This window comes from Trichomycterus rosablanca, chromosome 23 (assembly GCF_030014385.1).
Source record: "Trichomycterus rosablanca isolate fTriRos1 chromosome 23, fTriRos1.hap1, whole genome shotgun sequence".
Taxonomy (NCBI): domain Eukaryota; kingdom Metazoa; phylum Chordata; class Actinopteri; order Siluriformes; family Trichomycteridae; genus Trichomycterus; species Trichomycterus rosablanca.
Genome location: NC_086010.1, coordinates 876,559 through 898,822, shown reverse-complemented (window position 1 = coordinate 898,822; position 22,264 = coordinate 876,559). Strand labels below are relative to the sequence as shown.

General features: G+C 41.1%; 1 protein-coding gene and 1 long non-coding RNA gene across 5 annotated transcripts in view; one reads left to right on the top strand and one right to left on the bottom strand.

The window, feature by feature from the left end:
- The window catches only part of gramd1a (GRAM domain containing 1A), a 34,648-nt gene extending 25,864 nt beyond the window's left edge, over positions 1 to 8,784 (bottom strand). For 2 of the 4 annotated variants that reach the window (XM_062985264.1, XM_062985268.1), the window contains exons 1-2: positions 8,719 to 8,784; positions 922 to 1,603 (exon numbers count right to left, since the gene is read on the bottom strand). In XM_062985264.1, the coding sequence (XP_062841334.1) occupies positions 922 to 1,319 (398 nt within the window). In that variant the 5' untranslated portion in view covers positions 1,320 to 1,603; positions 8,719 to 8,784. Of the gene's footprint in view, positions 1 to 921; positions 1,864 to 6,041; positions 6,258 to 8,718 lie in introns of those variants that run through there. The other 2 variants (XM_062985267.1, XM_062985265.1) reach the window with 2 other exon arrangements.
- A 5,601-nt stretch (positions 8,785 to 14,385) lies between these two features.
- Positions 14,386 to 15,696, top strand: LOC134301068 (uncharacterized). The gene is made up of 3 exons (XR_010007414.1): positions 14,386 to 14,443; positions 14,575 to 14,655; positions 15,611 to 15,696. It is a non-coding gene; the product is annotated as an uncharacterized LOC134301068 (long non-coding RNA).
- Positions 15,697 to 22,264: the final 6,568 nt, after the last annotated feature.

Genomic DNA, 22,264 nt, shown 5'->3' with positions numbered 1-22,264 from the left:
TGTCACATCAAAGGAGCCTGAGCGCTGAGGTACGGTGGGGTGGTTTAGGGTTACTTTATTACAGTAAAGGTTTTATTATTTATATTATATTATATCTGGTTTAAAGTGACTTGTGAAATGCTATCAGAGTTCCTGTTTCTGTATTAAGATTTAAATTATAATTATTACATTATAATCCAGTCCAGTAGCTTAAGCACTGAGCTCCCAACGTTATTATTATTATCATATTTCATTTCTTTGTTATTATTAAGAACTATATATTTAATGATTTTTTTATTATTATTAATATTTTTACTTGTAGTATTAGTCATATTTTAATTTTTTATATATTAATAATCATTTTATTTAATTTCTTTATTTTTATTAATCATATTTTATGGGTTTATTATTAATAATCTTATTTAATGTTTTCATTATTATTGATAATGACAATTTCTGAGTTTATTATTAATAACAATTATATTTAGCCTATTTATTATTAATAATAATACTTTTATTTAATTTAAGTATTTATTAATAATTACATTTCTGTTCTATTATTATTATTAATCATCATATTTAATCGGTTAAATAATGGATCTATTATTTTGTATTAACATTAATCCTATTTGATGTGTTTATTCTTATTACTCGTGTTTTATTTCTTTACTTTTATTAGTAGAAAATAATAATTTATATGATTATTAGAATTAAAACTACCTTTATAGTGTATATTATTACTAAATATAATTGTGCTTATTATTATTGATTATTGTATGTAATGTATTTATATATATTTAGTGTCATAATTTACGCATTAACGAGTATATTATTTACACTGTTATAGCAAAATTATTATTATTAACACTCTTCATCATCGTGGGTGAGTGGTACCTGTACCTGTACCTGTGTTGTTTTGGGGAGGGGCCGAGGGTAACTAACCTGCTGCTGTCCCAGTCCGAGTCCCTGGTGAACAGACCCCGCAGGGACCACCGGGACGAGCGCCTCCTCAGAGACGGGGAGCGACTCGGCGGGAGAAGGAGGGCGGAGTCAATCTGCACGTCTAGCCTCGCCCCCAGCACCGTAAGCCCCTCCTTGTCGAGGGCGCTCGAAGAGCGGCTCCGTGTTTGGCTCCTCTCGGTCCTGGATCCTGGACCCTGGTCGCTTTCGGACGCGTGATTTTCCTCCGCCGTTTCCAGGCGGCTGCGGGTTCTGCGAATCCTGCGGCGGTGAGGGAGAGGACTGGCCGAGGAATAGCAGGACTCGTTTTCCGAGGAGGGCGGGAGGACGTTGAGCACAGGGATGGGGACGGGATTGGTCATCGTGTTTTTGGGATTCATGTGATAAATAAATCCTGTAATCGTTTAGCTTTCACGTCTTCTACATGATCAGCGGCTCATCGGCGGTTCTGGGTTTGGACTGTAAGATCTGGACACGTCCTGGTGCTGTGGTGACCCCACCCGGACCTCCTCATGTCCACCGAAGCAGGAAACGATACGTAAAAAAACGATCACACGGAGCTAGCAAAGTCGGAGCGCTGAATTCTAGCTGGTGCGGGTGAATCTTCAGGACGTTCCTCTGAGGTCGTGCTGCACCACTGTCCAGCTGTAATATCACCCAGGTCCTGAAGAGGAGAGAAACTCGGCGTGTTCAGACCTGCTGCTCTAAAGCTTCACGTTCACACACACACAGAAGAAGAAGAAGAAGATCTGGATCTGTATCAGATATCCGCGGTGACCCGGACGCCCCATCAGCTCCTACGCTACACGCCCAAAAGTATGTGGACACCCCTCATGATTACTGAGTTAACTGAGATTGTTGAGTTTCAGCCACTCCCACCGAAAATTGTTTAGATTTTAGTGCCATAGCTGCAGTTTTAGGGAAGGTCCTCTCTTGTTTTAGAACCGTCCACACGCTTCGTTTCTGCACCACAAACAAACCGCTCAAAGACACAAACGAGTCCGGCTGAGTGAAAGGAGGAAGTTCCACGATTCATTTACATTATTCATATTCCTGTGAACGAACTTCCTGTCAACACTGATCTACCATCATGATAAAAAAACAACTCGGTGTACCAGCGTCAGCAAAAAATAACAACAACACCTCCTCAGGTCTTTATACTGATCAGATCTGCTGCGGTTAACACCTGATCTACGAGGAAAAACCATCAGATCCACATCTAATAGATCCCTCCCCCTCACACACGCACCATCAGATCCACGTCTAATAGATCCCTCACCCTCACCATCAGATCCACATCTAATAGATCCCTCTCCCTCACACACGCACCATCAGATCCACGTCTAATAGATCCCTCACCCTCACCATCAGATCCACATCTAATAGATCCCTCACCCTCACCATCAGATCCACGTCTAATAGATCCCTCACCCTCACACACGCACCATCAGATCCACGTCTAATAGATCCCTCACCCTCACACACGCACCATCAGATCCACATCTAATAGATCCCTCCCCCTCACACACGCACCATCAGATCCACGTCTAATAGATCCCTCACCCTCACCATCAGATCCACATCTAATAGATCCCTCCCCCTCACACACGCACCATGAGATCCACATCTAATAGATCCCTCACCCTCACACACGCACCATGAGATCCACATCTAATAGATCCCTCACCCTCACACACACCATCAGATCCACATCTAATAGATCCCTCCCCCTCACACACGCACCATCAGATCCACATCTAATAGATCCCTCACCCTCACACACGCACCATCAGATCCACATCTAATAGATCCCTCACCCTCACACACGCACCATGAGATCCACATCTAATAGATCCCTCCCCCTCACACACGCACCATCAGATCCACATCTAATAGATCCCTCACCCTCACCATCAGATCCACATCTAATAGATCCCTCACCCTCACACACGCACCATGAGATCCACATCTAATAGATCCCTCACCCTCACCATCAGATCCACATCTAATAGATCCCTCCCCCTCACACACGCACCATCAGATCCACATCTAATAGATCCCTCCCCCTCACACACGCACCATCAGATCCACATCTAATAGATCCCTCACCCTCACCATCAGATCCACATCTAATAGATCCCCCACACTGTTATATCTAAAAATCTAAACGTGAGATCATATTTATGGTACTTTGGGTCTTTATTCGTAGTTTTGAATTCGGCTTCATTAAACAGTCACACACAGTCACACACAGTCACACACAGTCACACACAGTCACACACAGTCACACACAGTCACACACCCACACAGCTTGTGTTTCCTGTGAACTGCACCAGTAAGTAAACCACACGAGCTTCACTCTGAGCTTCACACAAAAACACTCCACCATCATAAAGTCCTGCAGTGTAGCAGACACTAACACTAACATTGCTAACCTTGCTCACAACTCCAGCCTGGATCAGAACCCTGAACATCTCCTGAGGAGCATCAAGCCTGGATCAGAGCTGCTCTGTATTCGGACGCCTGACCGTGAGCTCGACAACAGTATTCAAATAAAGTGACCTCTGTGTGATCCTTACAGCTAGAACAACAGAAGCTCTTCTGAGAAGCTTCTCACAAGACTGTGAACTGTGTCTGTGTGTGGGAATTCAGTCAAAAGATGACAGCTGGGCGCTGATTGATCAGTTGATGTTCCGGTTCATCCCAGAGCTGGTGAGTGGGCCTGAGCTCAGGGCTCTGTGCAGGACACTGGAGCTTTTCTTCAGGCCTTCCCTAAACTGTTGCTGTAAAGTCAGAAGCATATAATTTCCTTTATATTACTGATTTATTCCAGCTGTTAGTGACTGTTGTGGCTAAAACACGTGATTTCAATAATAATAATAAGAAGTAGTGGTGTCCCAATACTTTTGTCCATATACTGTCAGTCCTGGATCTGTACTGTATTTCCACTGTGCGGACACTTGCGCCCCCTGCTGGTTCCAACCTGAACTCATTCAACAGCTAACAGAACCTGATCAATCAGAGTTGGCTGTACTAACACGAGTTCAAAGGTTAAGTTTAGGTGTAAATATTTACTGTTCTGTTTACTGAGATCCACTGTAAGATAAAAGTCACCTTCACAAATGATAATAAATAAATAAAATAAATAAATCTGTGCAAACGTCACCATATTTTCAGGACGGCAGATGAGCCGTGAGATCATACAAGTCTTCACTGAGGTGAGGTAGCTCTGTGTTTAAGGTACTGGACTAGTGATCAGAGCCCCATCATAGCCAAGCTGCCACTGCCGGGCTCCTGAGCGAGGCCCTTAACCCTTGATTGCTTGCATTGTATTCGGTCACTTGGAACAAAAACATCAGCTGATTACTGTAAATGTAAATCAATGTGACACACACACACACACACACACTTTTCAAGATTAGATCTAATCAAATCTGATTGGATTAGCAAAGTCAGGGTTCAAATTCAAACCAGTCACCCATCCATCCATCCACCCACACTCACAAGGCCGAGAAAAACCCACTTTTATTCCGGTTTCTATCAGTCGGCGATCACAGTGACTGTAACACACACACACACACACACACACATCAGCACTGAGAAGTGAAAGTAAAGTCAAGAGACGAAGCGCAGATAAACAAACATCTCACAAGTTCTCCTCTCAAGTCGACTGAAGTCAGATTTATTTGTGTAGCACTTGGAGCAGCCGAGGGCCACAGCGTCATGGAGGAAACCTCGAGAGGAACCAGACTCGAGGACCCTCATCGTCCCTGGGTGGCCCGAATCCGATTTTTTCGACAGCATCGAGTTCTGTTTCTAACCCGCAGCCGCTCCGGCGCTCCGTTTGCTCTAGTGTTTGAACAGGAAGAATCCCGACTTCACTTCTGTTTGCTCACAGCAGTCCAGACACTTTAATCACCGGCACGATCACAGGCCGGGTCATAAACCGGCTCAATCACTGAGTGCAAACACACTCGTAATGATTTAGACCTCTATACACACACACACACACACACACACACACACACACACACACACCTGGTTTACATACACCTGTAGGGAACACGGCAGCTCGGGAACTGTAATCTGTGACTGAGTGATTAAACATCATTTCCATAAATCTACATTTTATGAGGTAGAAGTTTAAGTTGATATGCTGGAAATGATATGCTTCCAGCTTTTTAAAACAAACAGTTTAGGGAAGGCCCTTTCCTGTCCCTTTTCAGACATGAAGAAAAGCTCGGTTTCAAGTGTCCTGCACAGAGCCTTGACCTCATGCCCACTTAACAGCTCTGGGATGAACCGGAACACCGACTGATCAATCAGTGGCCAGACGTACAAGCGCCGTCATGTTTAGACTTTTGAACGGGCACAAATTCCCACACCCAGACGTACTTCAAAGTCATTAGGAGAGGCTGAAAATATCACACAGAGGTCTCTCTGTTTTAATAATTGTTTTTGGTCAGTTGTTTTGTTTTTTAATGGGATGTCTGACACGCTCGTGGTGAGGTGCCCAAATACTTTTGGTCATATAGTGTACCTTTGGAGGTGGGTACATTCCTCCAGAAGGTTTTCAGATGGACTATGGCTGGTTTATATCCCTTGGCCTGACCCTGCACCCTGACCTTACCATGTTCCAGCATCTTCCAGTTCCCGGTATGACCGTCTGAACACATTTGCTCTCAGCGTGAGATCCTGGGTGTTCGACCTTCCCTTGGAAAAGACACCACTGTTCTATATACTTGTACTTAGATTCTGTTGTTTTGGAAGGTGAAGTTGCTTAGATGTGTCCAAATCTAGCTTCAGTCTGAGTGAATGATTGCTGTCAAACTAGCCCTATTTACATGGGCACAGAGGAGTCAATAGGTGCAGTCAATCATAATCAGTACTAAGGATTCAGGAGGAAGTTAAATGACACAGCAGGGAACAGATTAATCATCCAAGCTGCTGTTTTATACTTTGATCCTGCAGATTTGATCAAATTATTATTATTACAATCTAAAAGACTGTAAATTAAATCCGTGTCTCCTAAAGGTGCATGTAAATCCACTACAGTTCCACATTCTAACACAGGTTACAAATGAATTAACACCAGATCCTACCTCCCATTCGAAGAAAGTCCCTCATTGCGGCTCTGCTGTTCAGTTTCAGTCACTTTATTGTGTGAAATGTGATTAAATTCTGTTTTATCGCAGGAAAACATCAACATCATCAATCCAGTCACCTCCCTATAACCTCCCTTACAGCACAGAAATACGCTTCCACATCTGTGTATAAAACACAGCTAATCTAATACACGGTATTAATACATCTAATACATCTACATGTACAAAATAAATACAAATAAATCTTCACTAATAATTAGCAGCAATGCTAACAGACACCAATCAGCTGCTTAAGCATTAGCCGTTAGCTTGTCTAGATTAAGCCAATAATAACGTAAAATTAAAGGCTTGCTAACAGCTAGCAGCTTTGGCTGCACGCTACATTTATTATTTACTTTAAATAGAAAACATAAAAAGTAAATAAAATATAAAAAGTATTAATAAATACAACTTTGTCGGTTTAACCTCAGTAAATAAACACAAAGCGATTTCACCGAAATGACTGTTGCTCCGCTAAAGTCCACCAAAAGTTTACCAAGGGGGTGAACATCAATCCATTCAAAATAAACACAACTATTATCCAATAAAACATCATTTCCTAATAAAAATTGCGTTTCTAATCGTATACAGTCATAAAATACTGTAGGTGAAGCATGTGCAGCTGTAAAATATGATGTTTAAGCATTTCTGAAATATAAACACCCCTTTTCTACGCAACTTTATGGTACAGTCCAGAAACCAAAGTAACGGGTGTTGCTGACAGACGCGCGCGTTCACGATAACATGCGCGTTCACGAGTACACGAGAAAACACTGAAGTACGTGAATCCGAGCTTAAAATTCAGTTTAAAATCAGCATGGTTTAGTTTATCTGAGAATAAAATGCGAATTTAAGTTCCTTCACGTGTTTATTAAAGGTTTCCTGTAAATCAGATGGGTGGAAATGATGTTTTTGTTCCGGTGCCAGTCAGACTGGTGCATTACAGTGTAATGATAGTGATAGTTCACCCAAAAAACCCTAAATATGAACAAAACTCAGAGTCCCAGCAAATCATCGACCTAAAAACAGACATCAGAACTGGTTTTAGATGCCTAACACGGACTAAAAATAAGATTTCAGAATAACCCCTCAAAGTCCTGATCTAAACCCTACCAATGACTGAACTGATGGAACATGTTTATTTGTCCTGTACACACACACACACACACAGTACAATGAAATTTCTCCACGTACAGCAGTTTGTTTGGGGTCAGAGTGCAGGGTCAGTGATTGTACTCGCACCGCCAGAGCCAAGAGTGTTACAGGGCCCAACACTGGCAGCAACACTGGCAGAGCCAGAATTCGATGACGAGTACTTTGATTGGACGTTTATTTCACTTTCTAATGTTTGTAAATCATTTTATAATAATATGTGTACGTATTACTTTCCAGCCCTCTTCTTTTCCACCCCTGTTTCACACCCCAGTGGTACATCATGTTTATGAACCCGGTACATGGTGCGCTGGTGAGTTTGGGCGTGTGACCGAAGCCTGGGTCACCTTGTGTTACTGTAACAGGAGAGTAATCCAGGTCTGATGTTTAAAGCCTTCAGTTATTGCTTAATTCATTTCTGAGATGTTTTAATGACTGATATTCCAGATTGAATTAAAAATAACAGACTTAATCTGCACATCCACAAAATATTCTTTATATTTAGTCATAATATTTGATGTTGTGAAATTATATGCACAGTATGTACACACAGCAGATATCTGTTAAATAATAATAAGAATAGGATCAGAGCACAGGGGCAGCCCTTGTACAGTGGCCCCCGGAGCCAAGAGGGTTAGAGGCTTTGCTCAAGGGCCCCACAGTGGCTGTAGAGCTTGAATCTGAACCCACAACCTTCCGCTCGTTTGGGAGGTTAAGTTATGTTTTTATTATAATGATATGTTGATGATTACAGTAGAGTTTAAAATTAGCGCTGAGAATAATAATGAACAGGAATAGGTGTGTGTTCTGTATTTTATTCTTAAATTAACCACTAAACAAACCTGGAATAAACAATCGCAGAGACGTCCGAAATGATTATGAATGATTTGTTTTATAGTTTTATAATACAAATGAAGTTTTTATGTAGTTTAGTTTTGCTGCTCAGAATAAATTTTACTTGATACTATCATTCCATTGTAATCAGTTCGGTCATATTATTTATAATTGTCAGTGTTAGAATAATACAAATAATTTAGGGGGAAAATTAGCTTTTTTATAGTCAGGGTTGCTGTGGGTCCAGAGCTTATATCAAAACACTGGAGTACACATTTATTAAGGCGTATATTGTTGTCACAAAACACTGATATTTTACTTATATTATAAATATTGTGTAATGTACTTAAAATAAAGAGTAACTTTACACACAGGAGGAAACTTTGCTTCATCTATATTCAGTTTTATAAAGTAATTAACACTTTATGTTTGATTATTGGGAACTTGTTGCTGGATATTTATTATACATTCTAAAGTAAATGTAAAGATCTGATGTTTATGTAATGTAAGTATCGTAAACATGTTATAACTGTACTCACACCCCCCACGTGACTCTATCTGATACTAACAGATCCACATCTTCTTCTAAAAACACAACATTTGCACTTTATAATCATCAGATTGTTTTTAAAATCATGTTAAGACTCACGGTCTGATCTCATGAGGACAGTCCGAGCGTTTCTGAAGGTTCCTCCTCTGTTCCCTCTCTTCCTTCTGTACCAGGTTTAATCTGATATCTGCTTTGCTCAGATTTCCTGGACTGGTACCAGCATGCACACTCGCCGATCTGCGTGTCTGTGTGACTGGACTAAATATAGTCCTGAACCCGAGGTGTGTGTCGGCGTGAGCTGGAGATCCGATACTGAAGGCCGGGCAGCACGAGGAAAAGGTTTGATTAACCTTGTGTGTGTACTGAGACGTCCTTGTCGTGGACATCTGTAGATAATCTCAGTGGCATTGAACATCAGGTCTGTGGAAAGAGAAACACTGATGTCCTGATAGTAACGTGGAAAGTTTTCACCTCGTTCTTCATGGCTAAATGTTCGAAGCACAAACTTCTTCATCTATTAAACGTTCATGAATCTGAGTTCTATCAAACGTTTGTTGTGGATTTTCTGAGATCTGAGAACAAATATATCTGAGTTAAAAACAATATAAACTAATAATCTGGAGGTACAGAAGGGCACTCGGGCTGTAAAGTACACTAACACACTACTGCAGATCTGGGGAACGAGGGTTCGGAACTTAGCGGTGGTATTGGAAGATCGGGCGTCTGCATGGATATGACTGACTAATGGCATGGCCAATACAGACACTTTGATCCAAAGCGACTAATAATTATGACTGAATTCAATTCAAGTTAGGATTAAGGGCCTTGCTCAAGGGCCCAACAGTGGCAACTTGGCAGTGGCGAGGCTTGACCCGGCAACCTTCTGATTACTAGTCTAGTACCTTAACCGCTGAGAGACCGCTGCTTGAAACACAAACATTATAAAGGTAGAGTTTTGCACACATCCCAATAAACAACTTCAGGTCCCAAAATCTGTACAAAAAATTGTCTGTAAGTACAAAGTACATGGGACAGTGGTCTGTTCAGGGAGGAAACTCCAGACTGTCACCTTATATTAAAAGAAAATGTGTGTGGATGGTCAGATGTAACACTATCGATCTATCTATCTATCTATCTATCTATCTATCTATCTATCTATCTATCTATCTATCTATCTATCTATCTATCTATCTATCTATCTATCTATCTATCTATTAATCAAAAGAAGAGTCCTGTTTGTAAACCATTAAGAGTTTCCTTGGAACTGGTGATCTGGGGTCCACATCAGAAAAGTGATTTCATTCCCACTGTGAGGTCCCAGAAAGCTGAAGAATACTGGCATCACACGCCAGTGGAAGACCAGACCAAGCGGCCCAGTATTACGGCTTTAGAAAGGAGCTGGCAAGTGTTAAAAGCAGAAACCCGGATTTATAGAGGAACTTCCACCTGGAGCAAATTAACACTCACATGCTCCCTCTGCAGGCCAAAATGGCAACACCAAAGGACAAAACTCTCACAATACATCAATGATTTGAGCATTAAGTCTACATCTAAGCATCCCCAGAGTCTGCAGGGATCAAAAAGTGCAAATATAGAAAGCCACATAAAGCAGGAGTTTCAGGTACAGGTCCTGAAGGTCACGGTCTGGTTTATGTTTTTCACTTTATGTAGGTTTTAATCTTCATTTAAATTTTCAGCATTTAGCAGATGCCTTTATCCAAAGTGACTTAAATTACAATTACAGTACACAGTCTGAGCAATCGGGTTAAGGGCCTCGCTCAATGACCTAAGAGCAGCAACCTGGCAATGGTGGGGCTTGAACCAGTGACCCTCTGATTACTGGTCCATTACCTTAACCACTAGGCTACAACTGGCCTAGATCTTCCACTGGTAGGCTGAACTGGAGGTTGGATGAGGTGGATGTTGGAGGCGGATCAGCCCGGTTACTCGTTCCACCTGTTTTGCCTGATTTGCAGGTGGTTTACCAGTTAAATGTGAGGAAGTGAAAGTAAATTCATCTTCAAACGTCGAAGCCTGTAGTGGGAAATTCAACAGCACGACGATCCTGGTTCTAATCTTGTTTAAACTTGGATTAATGTTTATGCCACGGCAACTAGGTAAGTGCCACAGAAAATGAAACGAGTCAGGAGGCGTCATCGTGGGGATCAGGAGGATTTTACATCTCGACAGATGAGATTTTGGAACAGAGAGTAAATGACATCTAAAGGACAGAGACTTTAAACCTTTCTTCAGTGTCAAAATGGTGATATTTCATCCTGAAGCCGTGAACACAATGAGCTTTTTAAGACTGTGTTTTGTGTTTTGAATAAAATTCTGGTGAGGAGGACGATGTGAGAGGCAGAAATCACAGTCTGAGCTTTGATACTGAAATAAATGCACTCAGTTCAACTTCATTTACTTCACAAGTCGTCATCCAGACACACGCGTGGATCACGATGTTAAAAAAGCAAACTAGTCCTCCAGGACACGACCGACTTTCTGAGTCATAGCCACAACCCGATTACCGAGCTGATGAGCTGATGATGAACTCTCGCTGGTAGGTTATAAATAAACCGTACCAGTCGGGTAAGTTATATAGCTACAGTTTTCATCGCGCATCGGACATCGGACATCACATACCGCTAGGAGTGCTGGAGAGCCGGTAAGTTTATAGAAGACTTACGTAAACTTCTTATTTACGTTCTACCAGTTAGGCTGTCATTTCGGGTAATTATAAGACATGAACACACATCCAGTTCCTGCTGTTGAAATGCTTATTAATGACAATGGTAAGAATTGCTTTGATTTGTGATTAATTGTAGGTTGGAGTTTAATTAGACTGGAATAGTTGACTCATGTAGGCCTTCTTAACGACGTTACAGCCAACGGTATTGGTGCTAGCTATCCTAGCATTTAGGTTTTATTTTAAGTTTTGTGATATTGTTGCTCGTTTGTGGGGTTTGTTTATTTAATTTGGTGAAGCTAAACCAACTTGTTTTTGTAGCTTGTAGCCGGTTTGGCCATGTGAAGAAAATAAATGCGTGTGACGCAGCAACAAATGCTCTTTACACGCTAGCTTTTCTATCACATTTTTATCTAATTTATCTTCATCTGTTCTCATTTATTTGCCATGATTTTATATTTTTATGTATTAATATTGTTGACTGATGAAGTTTTTGCTGAAGCTGCTGTTTGTTTGGGAAGGCACATTTGTACACAAGGCCTAGTCTTTAGAGCTTTGGGCTATTAAATGGAAGGTTGTGGGGTTTAAATCTTGGCTCTGCCACTGTTGGTCTCTTGAGCGAGATCCTTAACCCTCTCAGCTCTGGAGATATGCAGAATATTATTTACACTGTATTGTACACATGTAGTACACATGACAAATAAAGCCGGTGCTGCAACTGAACAGAAAGCGAAAGAGGCAGTGACGCAGATGAAACCTACGCACCAAGCATTTAACGCTCAGCCATTTATTTATCTTATCATTTTAAAAATATTTATCTTCATTTTTCTTAATTATCTGAGCAATCAGGAGGTGGTATAAAGCTTTACATTAATCAAATCTTATTTAATTATTTATTATTTTATTTTTTCCTGTTTGTAAGGATTAGAATACACAGATAATGTTGGATAATATACGTCTATATATATACAGTACAATAAAATGCTTTACAGAAAGCAAAGGCAGCCATTCTACAGCGCCCCTGAAGCTGAGTCTTAAGGGCCTTGCTCAGGGGCCCAACAGTGGCTGCATGGCAGAGCCAGGATACATACCCACAACCTTGTAGTAATATACTGTATATGTATGTACAGTGTATCACAAAAGTGAGTACACCCCTCACATTTCTGCAGATATTTAAGTATATCTTTTCATGGGACAACACTGACAAAATGACACTTTGACACAATGAAAAGTAGTCTGTGTGCAGCTTATATAACAGTGTAAATTTATTCTTCCCTCAAAATAACTCAATATACAGCCATTAATGTCTAAACCACCGGCAACAAAAGTGAGTACACCCCTAAGAGACTACACCCCTAAATGTCCAAATTGAGCACTGCTTGTCATTTTCCCTCCAAAATGTCATGTGATTTGTTAGTGTTACTAGGTCTCAGGTGTCCATAGGGAGCAGGTGTGTTCAATTTAGTAGTACAGCTCTCACACTCTCTCATACTGGTCACTGAAAGTTCCAACATGGCACCTCATGGCAAAGAACTCTCTGAGGATCTTAAAAGACGAATTGTTGCACTACATGAAGATGGCCAAGGCTACAAGAAGATTGCCAACAACCTGAAACTGAGCTGCAGCACAGTGGCCAAGATCATCCAGCGTTTTAAAAGAGCAGGGTCCACTCAGAACAGACCTCGCGTTGGTCATCCGAAGAAGCTGAGTGCACGTGCTTAGCGTCACATCCAACTGCTGTCTTTGAAAGATAGGCGCAGGAGTGCTGTCAGCATTGCTGCAGAGATTGAAAAGGTGGGGGGTCAGCCTGTCAGTGCTCAGACCATACGCCGCACACTACATCAAATTGGTCTGCATGGCTGTCACCCCAGAAGGAAGCCTCTTCTGAAGTCTCTACACAAGAAAGCCCGCAAACAGTTTGCTGAAGACATGTCAACAAAGGACATGGATTACTGGAACCATGTCCTATGGTCTGATGAGACCAAGATTAATTTGTTTGGTTCAGATGGTCTCAAGCATGTGTGGCGGCAATCAGGTGAGGAGTACAAAGATAAGTGTGTCATGCCTACAGTCAAGCATGGTGGTGGGAATGCCATGGTCTGGGGCTGCATGAGTGCAGCAGGTGTTGGGGAGTTACATTTCATTGAGGGACACATGAACTCCAATATGTACTGTGAAATACTGAAGCAGAGCATGATCCCCTCCCTCCAGAAACTGGGTCGCAGGGCAGTGTTCCAGCATGATAATGACCCCAAACACGCCTCTAAGACGACCACTGCTTTATTGAAGAGGCTGAGGGTAAAGGTGATGGACTGGCCAAGCATGTCTCCAGACCTAAACCCAATAGAACATCTTTGGGGCATCCTCAAGCGGAAGGTGGAGGAGCGCAAAGTCTCGAATATCCGCTAGCTCCGTGATGTCGTCATGGAGGAGTGGAAAAGCATTCCAGTGGCAACCTGTGAAGCTCTGGTACACTCCATGCCCAGGAGAGTTAAGGCAGTTCTGGGAAATAATGGTGGCCACACAAAATATTGACACTTCAGGAACTTTCACTTAGGGGTGTACTCACTTTTGTTGCCGGTGGTTTAGACATTAATGGCTGTATATTGAGTTATTTTGAGGGAAGAATAAATTTACACTGTTATATAAGCTGCACACAGACTACTTTTCATTGTGTCAAAGTGTCATTTTGTCAGTGTTGTCCCATGAAAAGATATACTTAAATATCTGCAGAAATGTGAGGGGTGTACTCACTTTTGTGATACACTGTATGTTGTTTATTGCAGAGCCATCAGACTCGGGTCTGTGCAGTGCAGTTCTCTGCTGTCTGGATGTGAGAATCTTAAGGACCTTCAGGTCTGAAGTTCCTAGACGATTGTCTGAGATCTGTAGGAGAATCACTGACTGCTGTACTAATGGAGGTTTGTGTCATTTTAGCTTTTCAGTACAAAACCACAATAAAATGAGCATGTAAACGTTACAGTATGTATGTGACAGTTTGTATTACTAATGATTACACACATAATAACGAATTATTATATTTAACAAAATAATATTAATAAAAGTCACTTTTAACAGAATATACACAACTACCAGTGGAGGAACCTCAACCTGCACTAAACCAACAACTTCAACAACAAGGTACCTGATGTGACTAATAAATATATAAATATATAAATATAAAGCTTTATTATACACAATTATACAGAATTTCTGCAGTTGATCAGTGATTGTTTAATAAAAGCTTTTATGCCTCTGTTGACTGTTTACAGATGATGTTCGATTATCGGTGCCGGAAACTCTAACACTGCCCACAGTTCGACCCTTTTACTCCCTTTATACGGTGCAGTATGGTACGTATGTCTGACTAAACTTAGACCTACACAGTGATTTCAGAAAGTATTTAGACCCTTGATGTTTTGCACACTTATTTGTCACCATTTTTACCATCAATCCACATTTAGTCACTCAGAATGGTGAAGTGGAGACATGTTTAAAAGTATTGAGATTGTTTATTCAATACTTTGTAAAAGCCAAAAGATTTGGGAAGTTTATTTCATTCTTTATGGCAAAATCTCACAAGCACCATCAGACTGGATGGCTGAATAAAATGTCTGTAAACCGCCATCTTCAGGTCTCTCCACACATGTTCAACATAGTTTAGGTCTGTTTTTTAATACATTTAAGGACAAGATACCCTGATATCACTGAAGTGTTGTTTTGGCTGTATGCTTTTGGTTATTGTCGTGCTGAAAGGTGAATTCAGTCTAAATTTGCATGAGAACTGGAAATTCTTTTCCCAGTCTCCATAGCCTGGTGCTGCCACCACTATGTTTCACCACAGGGATGGTTGTTGTTGTTTATTAGTATTATAACGTCATGTTTTACACTTTGGTTACACTCATGACAGGAATGGCAGTTAATCATTACACAAGATTCATCAGTTTACACAAGGTTATATCAAACACAGTCATGGACAATTTAGTATCTCCAGTTCACCTCACTTACACGTGTTTGTACTGTGGGAGAAAACCGGAGCACCCGGAGGAAACCCACACAGACACGGGGGGAACAGGCAAACTCCACACAGGACTCAGACCACCCCACCTAGGGATCAAACCCAGGACCTTCACCACAGGGATGGTATTTGCCAGACATGGTGCCTTTTGTTCTACCCATAGAGTTTAATTTTCATTTCATCAAACCAAAACATTTTTAATGGAAACTTTGAATTTCTAATGTAATGTTATTTATTTTTGTATATATTTATAATATGTAATATTGATTAATGAAGGTCTCTGTTTATAGGAGGATTCCCTGGGATGACTGAAGCATCCAACACAACACATCTCACACCAGAACCCTCTAATTTAAGTTCTCCATCCCAACTGTCTAATGTTTTGGATTCCATTGTAATTATGTTTTCCAAATAAAGATGGTGGGTGTAAAACTGACCCTGTGTTTTTACTAAAGGGAAGAAAGCAAAGTCTAGGCAGTTGTAGCCTAGGGGTTAAGGTACTGGACTGGTAATCAGAAGGTTACTGGTTCAAGCCTCAACACTACCAGGTTGCCAATGTTCGGCTATTGAGCAAGGCCCTTAACCATCGATTGTTTACCATCTCAACTGTAAGTCTTTTTGGATAAAAGCGTCTGCTAAATGCCAAAACTGTAAATGTAAGAAAGAAACACACGACAATTTATTTCTTATGTGCTATCACACAATTCCAGCAACAATTCCAGCAACAACATGAAGCATCACTGAGACAGAAACACACACAGCTTCTGAATAACGTTTCCTATTTTATGCAAATTAAATATGATTCAGTTCAACAAGCGATTGAACTGCTTAAATCAAACTGACCAATCGTGTTGGGCAAAAGTCTTGCATCATTATGAATGTCTTACGTCACAATTTCTGTTTCTTGCTGTGATCTCGTTCAGGTCTTTGTTAAGTGCTTTAAATCTGATACTGAGCTGTATAATTGGGTATTAAAAGTTATTTTAAAGTAAATAAACACAGCAAGATGGTATAATAATTCACTATTATTTATACTTGTGCTCCGTGAGTTTTACTATACCAACAAACACCAGTGACATTTTACTGTCGAGTGTAAACAAAGCTTAAAGAATCCATCAAATTCATGCATGGGTGTAATAAAGTTTTACAATTTAATAAATGTACACCAATTTCATAGAGATTAACAGTAATTTTAGTAAAATCATTCAAATCTGCTTCATATTGAGTATTGCTGTATGTTCAGAATACAGTATTCTATGATTACAGACTTAGACAAACTTTATTGTCATTCATTATACACAAGTGTACACAGAACAAAATTTCGTTGCAATTGGCTCGCATGGAATTTAAAAAAAAATGGGCGAAAAAGCATTGATGGTAGCACAGAATTAAGATATGAAAGTATATCAGATGAAATATACAGCAGCACAGATTTAAACTATAAAGTATAAGATGTAAGTGGCAGCACAGAATTAAAAAATAAAAGTATATGAATATATAGATATATAGCAGCAGGAATTAAAATATAAAGGTATATGAATATACCTTATTATAAAGTGCTATATGGTCCTGCACTGAATGCTCCGGAACCTTATTCCAGAAGCCAGCAGGGAAAACAGTCCACAGTGAGGATGTGAGGGGTCACTGATGATGTTGTGTGCTCGGGATATGCAGCGCACTGATGCGAGGTCCTGAATGGAGGAAAGAGAAGTCCCGATGATTTTCTCCGCTGTCCTCACCACTCTCCTCACATTCTTCCAGTCAGAGGCGCTGCAGCCCCCACACCACACAGAGATGCAGCTCGTCAGAATGCTCTCTATGGTGCTTCTGTAGAATGTGATGAGGATGGGCGGGGGCAGGTGGACTCTCCTCATTCTCAAATGCAGACGCTGCTGTGCCCTCTTGACCAGTGACGTGGTGTTCACAGACTAGGTGAGGTTGTCTGTGATGTGCACCCCCAGAAACTTTACGCTGCTGACCACCTCCACAGCCATGTTGTTGATGAAAAGTGGAGCGTGGCTGGGCTGGTTCTTCCTGAAGTCAATGATGATCTCTTTTGTTTGATCCATGTTCAAGACCAAGTTGTTAGCACTGCACCAACCCACCAACAGCTCGACTGTAGGCCAGGTCATTGTCATCCTTGATGAGGCCCACCACTCTGTAGTGTCGTCCGCGAACTTCACTATGTGGTTAGTGGCAGCCCTAGGGACACAGTCGTGAGTCATCAAAGAGAACAGCAGGGGGCTCAGTACACATCCTTAAGGGGATCCTGTGCTGAGGGTGATGACACTGGAGGTGTTCTGTCCAACCCTTACTGACCATGGTCTTTTGGTGAGGAAGTCTAGCAGCCAGTTGCGCAGGGGGGTGCTGAAGCCCAGGGATTCCAGTTTGTTCACCAAATGCTGTGGAATTATGGTGTTAAACGATGAGCTGAAGTCCAGGAACAGCATCTGCACATGAGTGTTCTTCTCCTCCAGGTGTGCAAGGCTCAGGTGAAAAGCAGAGGAGATGGCGTCCTCAGTGGAGCGGTTTGGCCGGTGGGCAAACTGGAAGGGATTAAATGTGGGGGGGAGTCCAGAGGTGATGTTCTTCTTAACCAGCCTCACAAAGCACTTCATCATGATTGAAGTGAGTGCAACGGGCCGGTAGTCATTTAGTGATGAGATGTGAGTTTTTTTGGCACTGGAATGATGATGGCGGACTTAAAACATGATAGGACTTTGGCTAGATGGAGCTAAAGGTGTTGGCTAGAAGTGTTAAAAATGTCCGTTAGAACATAAGCCAACTGGTCTGCACATTCCCTGAGCACCCGACCCGGTATATTGTCAGGGCCTGGGTCCTTCCGTGTTTACTCTCCTCAGAGTCCTCCGCACATCAGCCGTATTAAGGCAGAGTACCTTCTCATCCTGATGGGGAACAGCTTTCTCCGCTGGAGTGCTGTTTAGTGCCTCAAACCTGCCAAAGACGTTATTGAGTCTATTTAGAAAGTCCACGTCATTATCCCACACAGGAGGGGCTGTCTTGTAATTTGTGATAGTCGTATGCCGTGCCACATATCCTTGGTGTTAGTATAGTCATGGAAAAAGTCCTGGATTTTTTGCCTGTGAGCACGCTTTGCTAGTTTGATGGCGCGGTTTAAGTTGGCTCTCACTGTTCTCAGTGCATTTTCGTCACCAGACTTGAAGGCTGAATTCATCGGTCATCCATGGCTTGTTGTTGGCACGGGTGGTGATGCTCTTTATGACGCTGACATTGTCCATGCATTTATTTATGTAAGCTGACACAGTCATGACATGCTCATCAAGAGCTCCTGTAAGAGCTCATGTCTGATCTCTCCGGCTGCTGCTAACAGTTACTGATTTACATAAAGAAACTTTATCAGTATTTGAATTAATTCACTTTATAAAGGTAAATAATGACATTCATTGTATTCACACCGAACAGAAAGTGCACACGCCATGTTGGTGTGACGTAACAGTATGGCGTTCTGACAATTAAGGTAAAAAATGATGTCCACACTCTTGTGGTGGATGGAAGTCTTTATATTTCTGCAACCAATAATTGGCAACGACATTATTTAATAATAATTAGACAGTAGATGGAGCTGATGAGCTGCTGCTGATAAACACAAGGTGGAACAAAGGCTGAAGCAACCTCAAACCATGAAGCATCGATACAGTTTTATAATCTACTGATCTGATTCTGTTTCTGCTGTTTTCGTTATTAACGATCATAAATAACACACAAAGGTTTTGTAGGCTATATAAAGAGACTTTGGGGACTACATACATGCAAGGAAGACATACATAAAGAGATAAAGAATAGGATTTTGCAGAAAATACATCAATTAATAAATATCAATGTATTAATCACTGAAATGCACTAGTTTTTATTCTGCTGAAAGTGGAGAGTTTGTTTACCTTCAGTTTCAACATGTAATGATCAGGTAAACATTATGTTCTAGCAACAAAGAAAATAGATTTTTGTGAAAGGGTTCATTTATTAATCAATACTTAAACTGATTGTCTTAATTATTAACTGAAATCTAAATTAAAACTAGGGTGGTTAAGTGAGGACTATGTGATGATTGAAATCAAGGAGGAATGAGAAAGAGAATTCAGAGATCATACCACAGGTTCCTGTTCCTCCTGTTTCATCTGGCTAAAAAAAAACAAAGAATTGAGTTTTAGCTGGTCTAGCAAAATGGCAGTTTACCCACCGTATCTGCTCTGGTAAATAAAATACCAGGTGAAGATAATCATGGGCAGCAAACGTGGCACAGTATAATTTAAGATTAAGGGAAAATATACTTGTATGTATAACAAAAAGAGCATTTAAGACATTAGAGAGGTTAGGTTGGGAGGTCTGGCACGGATTAATTCTATTTACATTATTTCTTATGGGGAAAATAGGTTTAACTAACGAACATTTTGACTTAAGAACAGCCCTTCAGAACCAAGTACATTCCTAAGTCAAGGGTCCACTGTATTTCTAAAGCCTCTGTTATTATGTCACACCAAATGGTTCCAGATCATTAGACAAAATATTAATTTATATAAGGAACAAGTGCGGCACGGTAGCACTGCTGCCTCACAGCAAGAAGGTCCTGGGTTCGATTCCCGGGTTGGGCGGCCTGGGTCCTTTCAGTTTTGCATGTTCTCCCCGTGTCTGTGTGGGTTTCCTCTGGGAGCTCCAGTTTCCTCTCACAGTACATACACCTGTAAGTGAGGTGAACTGGAGATACAAAATTGTTTGATATTCTTGTGTGAGCAGTAACTACCGTTCCTGTCATGAATGTAACCAAAGTGTAAAACATGACGATAAAATTCTAATAAACAATAAAGCTAAAAAAAAAAAAAATAAAAGGAACAAAGTTACCCAACACTTGTATCACCTTTGTGGAAAAAGTAGATTATTTATTGCAGCACTTCAGCAGCAGTAACTGCAACTAAACTCTTTCTATAAAGTAAATATTAATCCTACATGTATAATATAAATACACACCACCGTGGAAGGAATTTTAGCTTCACTCCTTTTTTTTAAAGAACCTCTTTAAATCAGACCCACTGCTGCTCATCAGGCGAGAACTGGTCTCAGAATCTCAACTGGGTTTCAGTCAGGACTTGAGTTTCTTGTCAGGCATTTAAATCTGAACTTTCTTTAGTATTTTTAGATTCCTGTCCTGCTGGTTACACCTCAGATTCAGCTGACAGACGCATGACTTCACATTCTATTCAAGATGTTTCTGACTGAGTTCATCAGAATTCATTGTTCCTGTAATTAATGTCGGGTTTTTCAGGTTCTGATACAGCAGATCTGACCAGGATGAAGCAGTTTGTGAAAATAAATAAAATAGTTAATAAGAGTTGTGGTAGCTCAGTGATTACGATACTGGACTATTGATCAGAAGTTTGCTGGTTCAAGCCCCCCACAATACCAAAATTCTGTCACAATAATCATTTTGGATAAAAACTTCTGCTACATCCTATAAATGAAAAACACTCACATGTAAAAAACTATATTATTCATGTGAATCTCAGGTGATCATGTAAAGAACATGTAAGATTTAAAAGTAATTTAATGTTTCTGTAGCAGATTTATTTGTGTTTTTCTTGTTGTTGGGTGTTTTTGTGATGATAGGTTGTTGGGTGTTTTTGTCAGTCAGCTTAATCACCTGGAACACACCTAATTACTACATACAGTGGGGTCAAAAAGTATTTAGTCAGCCACTGATTGTGCAGGTTCTCCAACTTAGAAAGATGAGAGAGGTCTGTAATTTTCATCATAGCTACACTTCAACTATGAGAGACAAAAGGAGAAAAAAAAATCCAAGAAATCACATTGTAGGATTTTTAAAGAATTTATTTGTAAATTATGGTGGAAAATAAGTATTTGGTCAATAACAATCAAGCAAGATTTCTGGCTCTCACAGACCTGTAACTTCTTCTTTAAGAAGCTCTTCTGTCCTCCACTCGTTACCTGTATTAATGGCACCTGTTTGACCTCGTTATCTGTATAAAAGACACCTGTCCACAGCCTCAAACAGTCAGACTCCAAACTCAACCATGGCCAAGACCAAAGAGCTGTCGAAGGACACCAGGAAGAAAATTGTAGACCTGCACCAGGCTGGGAAGAGTGAATCTACAATAGGCAAGCAGGTTGGTGTGAATAAATCAACTGTGGGAACAACTGTAAGAAAATGGAAGACATACAAGACCATTGATAATCTCCCTTGGGGTCAAGATCTCATCCCGTGGGGTCAAAATGATCATGAGAACGGTGAGCAAAAATCCCAGAACTACATGGAGGGACCTGATGAATGACCTGCAGAGAGCTGGGACCAAAGTAACAAAGGCTACCATCAGTAACACACTACGCCGAGAGGGACTCAGATCCTGCAGTGCCAGGCGTGTCCCCATGCTTAAGCCAGTACATGTCCAGGCCCGTCTGAAGTTTGCCAGAGAGCATATGGATGATCCAGAAGAGGATTGGGAGAATATCATATGGTCAGATGAAACCAAAATGGAACTTTTTGGTAAAAACTCAACTCGTCGTGTTCGGAGGAAGAAGAAGAACCCAAGAACACCATACCTACTGTGAAGCATGGGGGTGGAAACATCATGCTTTGGGGCTGTTTTTCTGCAAAGGGGACAGGACGACTGATCCGTGTTAAGGGAAGAATGAACGGGGCCATGTATCGTGAGATTTTAAGCTAAAACCTCCTTCCATCAGTGAGAGCATTGAAGATGGAACGTGGCTGGGTCTTCCAGCATGACGATGATCCCAAACACACCGCTCGGGCAACGAAGGAGTGGCTCCGTAAAAAGCATTTCAAGGTCCTGGAGTGGCCTAGCCAGTCTCCAGACCTCAACCCCATAGAAAATTTGTGGAGTCCGTGTTGCCCAGCGACAGCCCCAAAACATCACTGCTCTAGAGGAGATCTG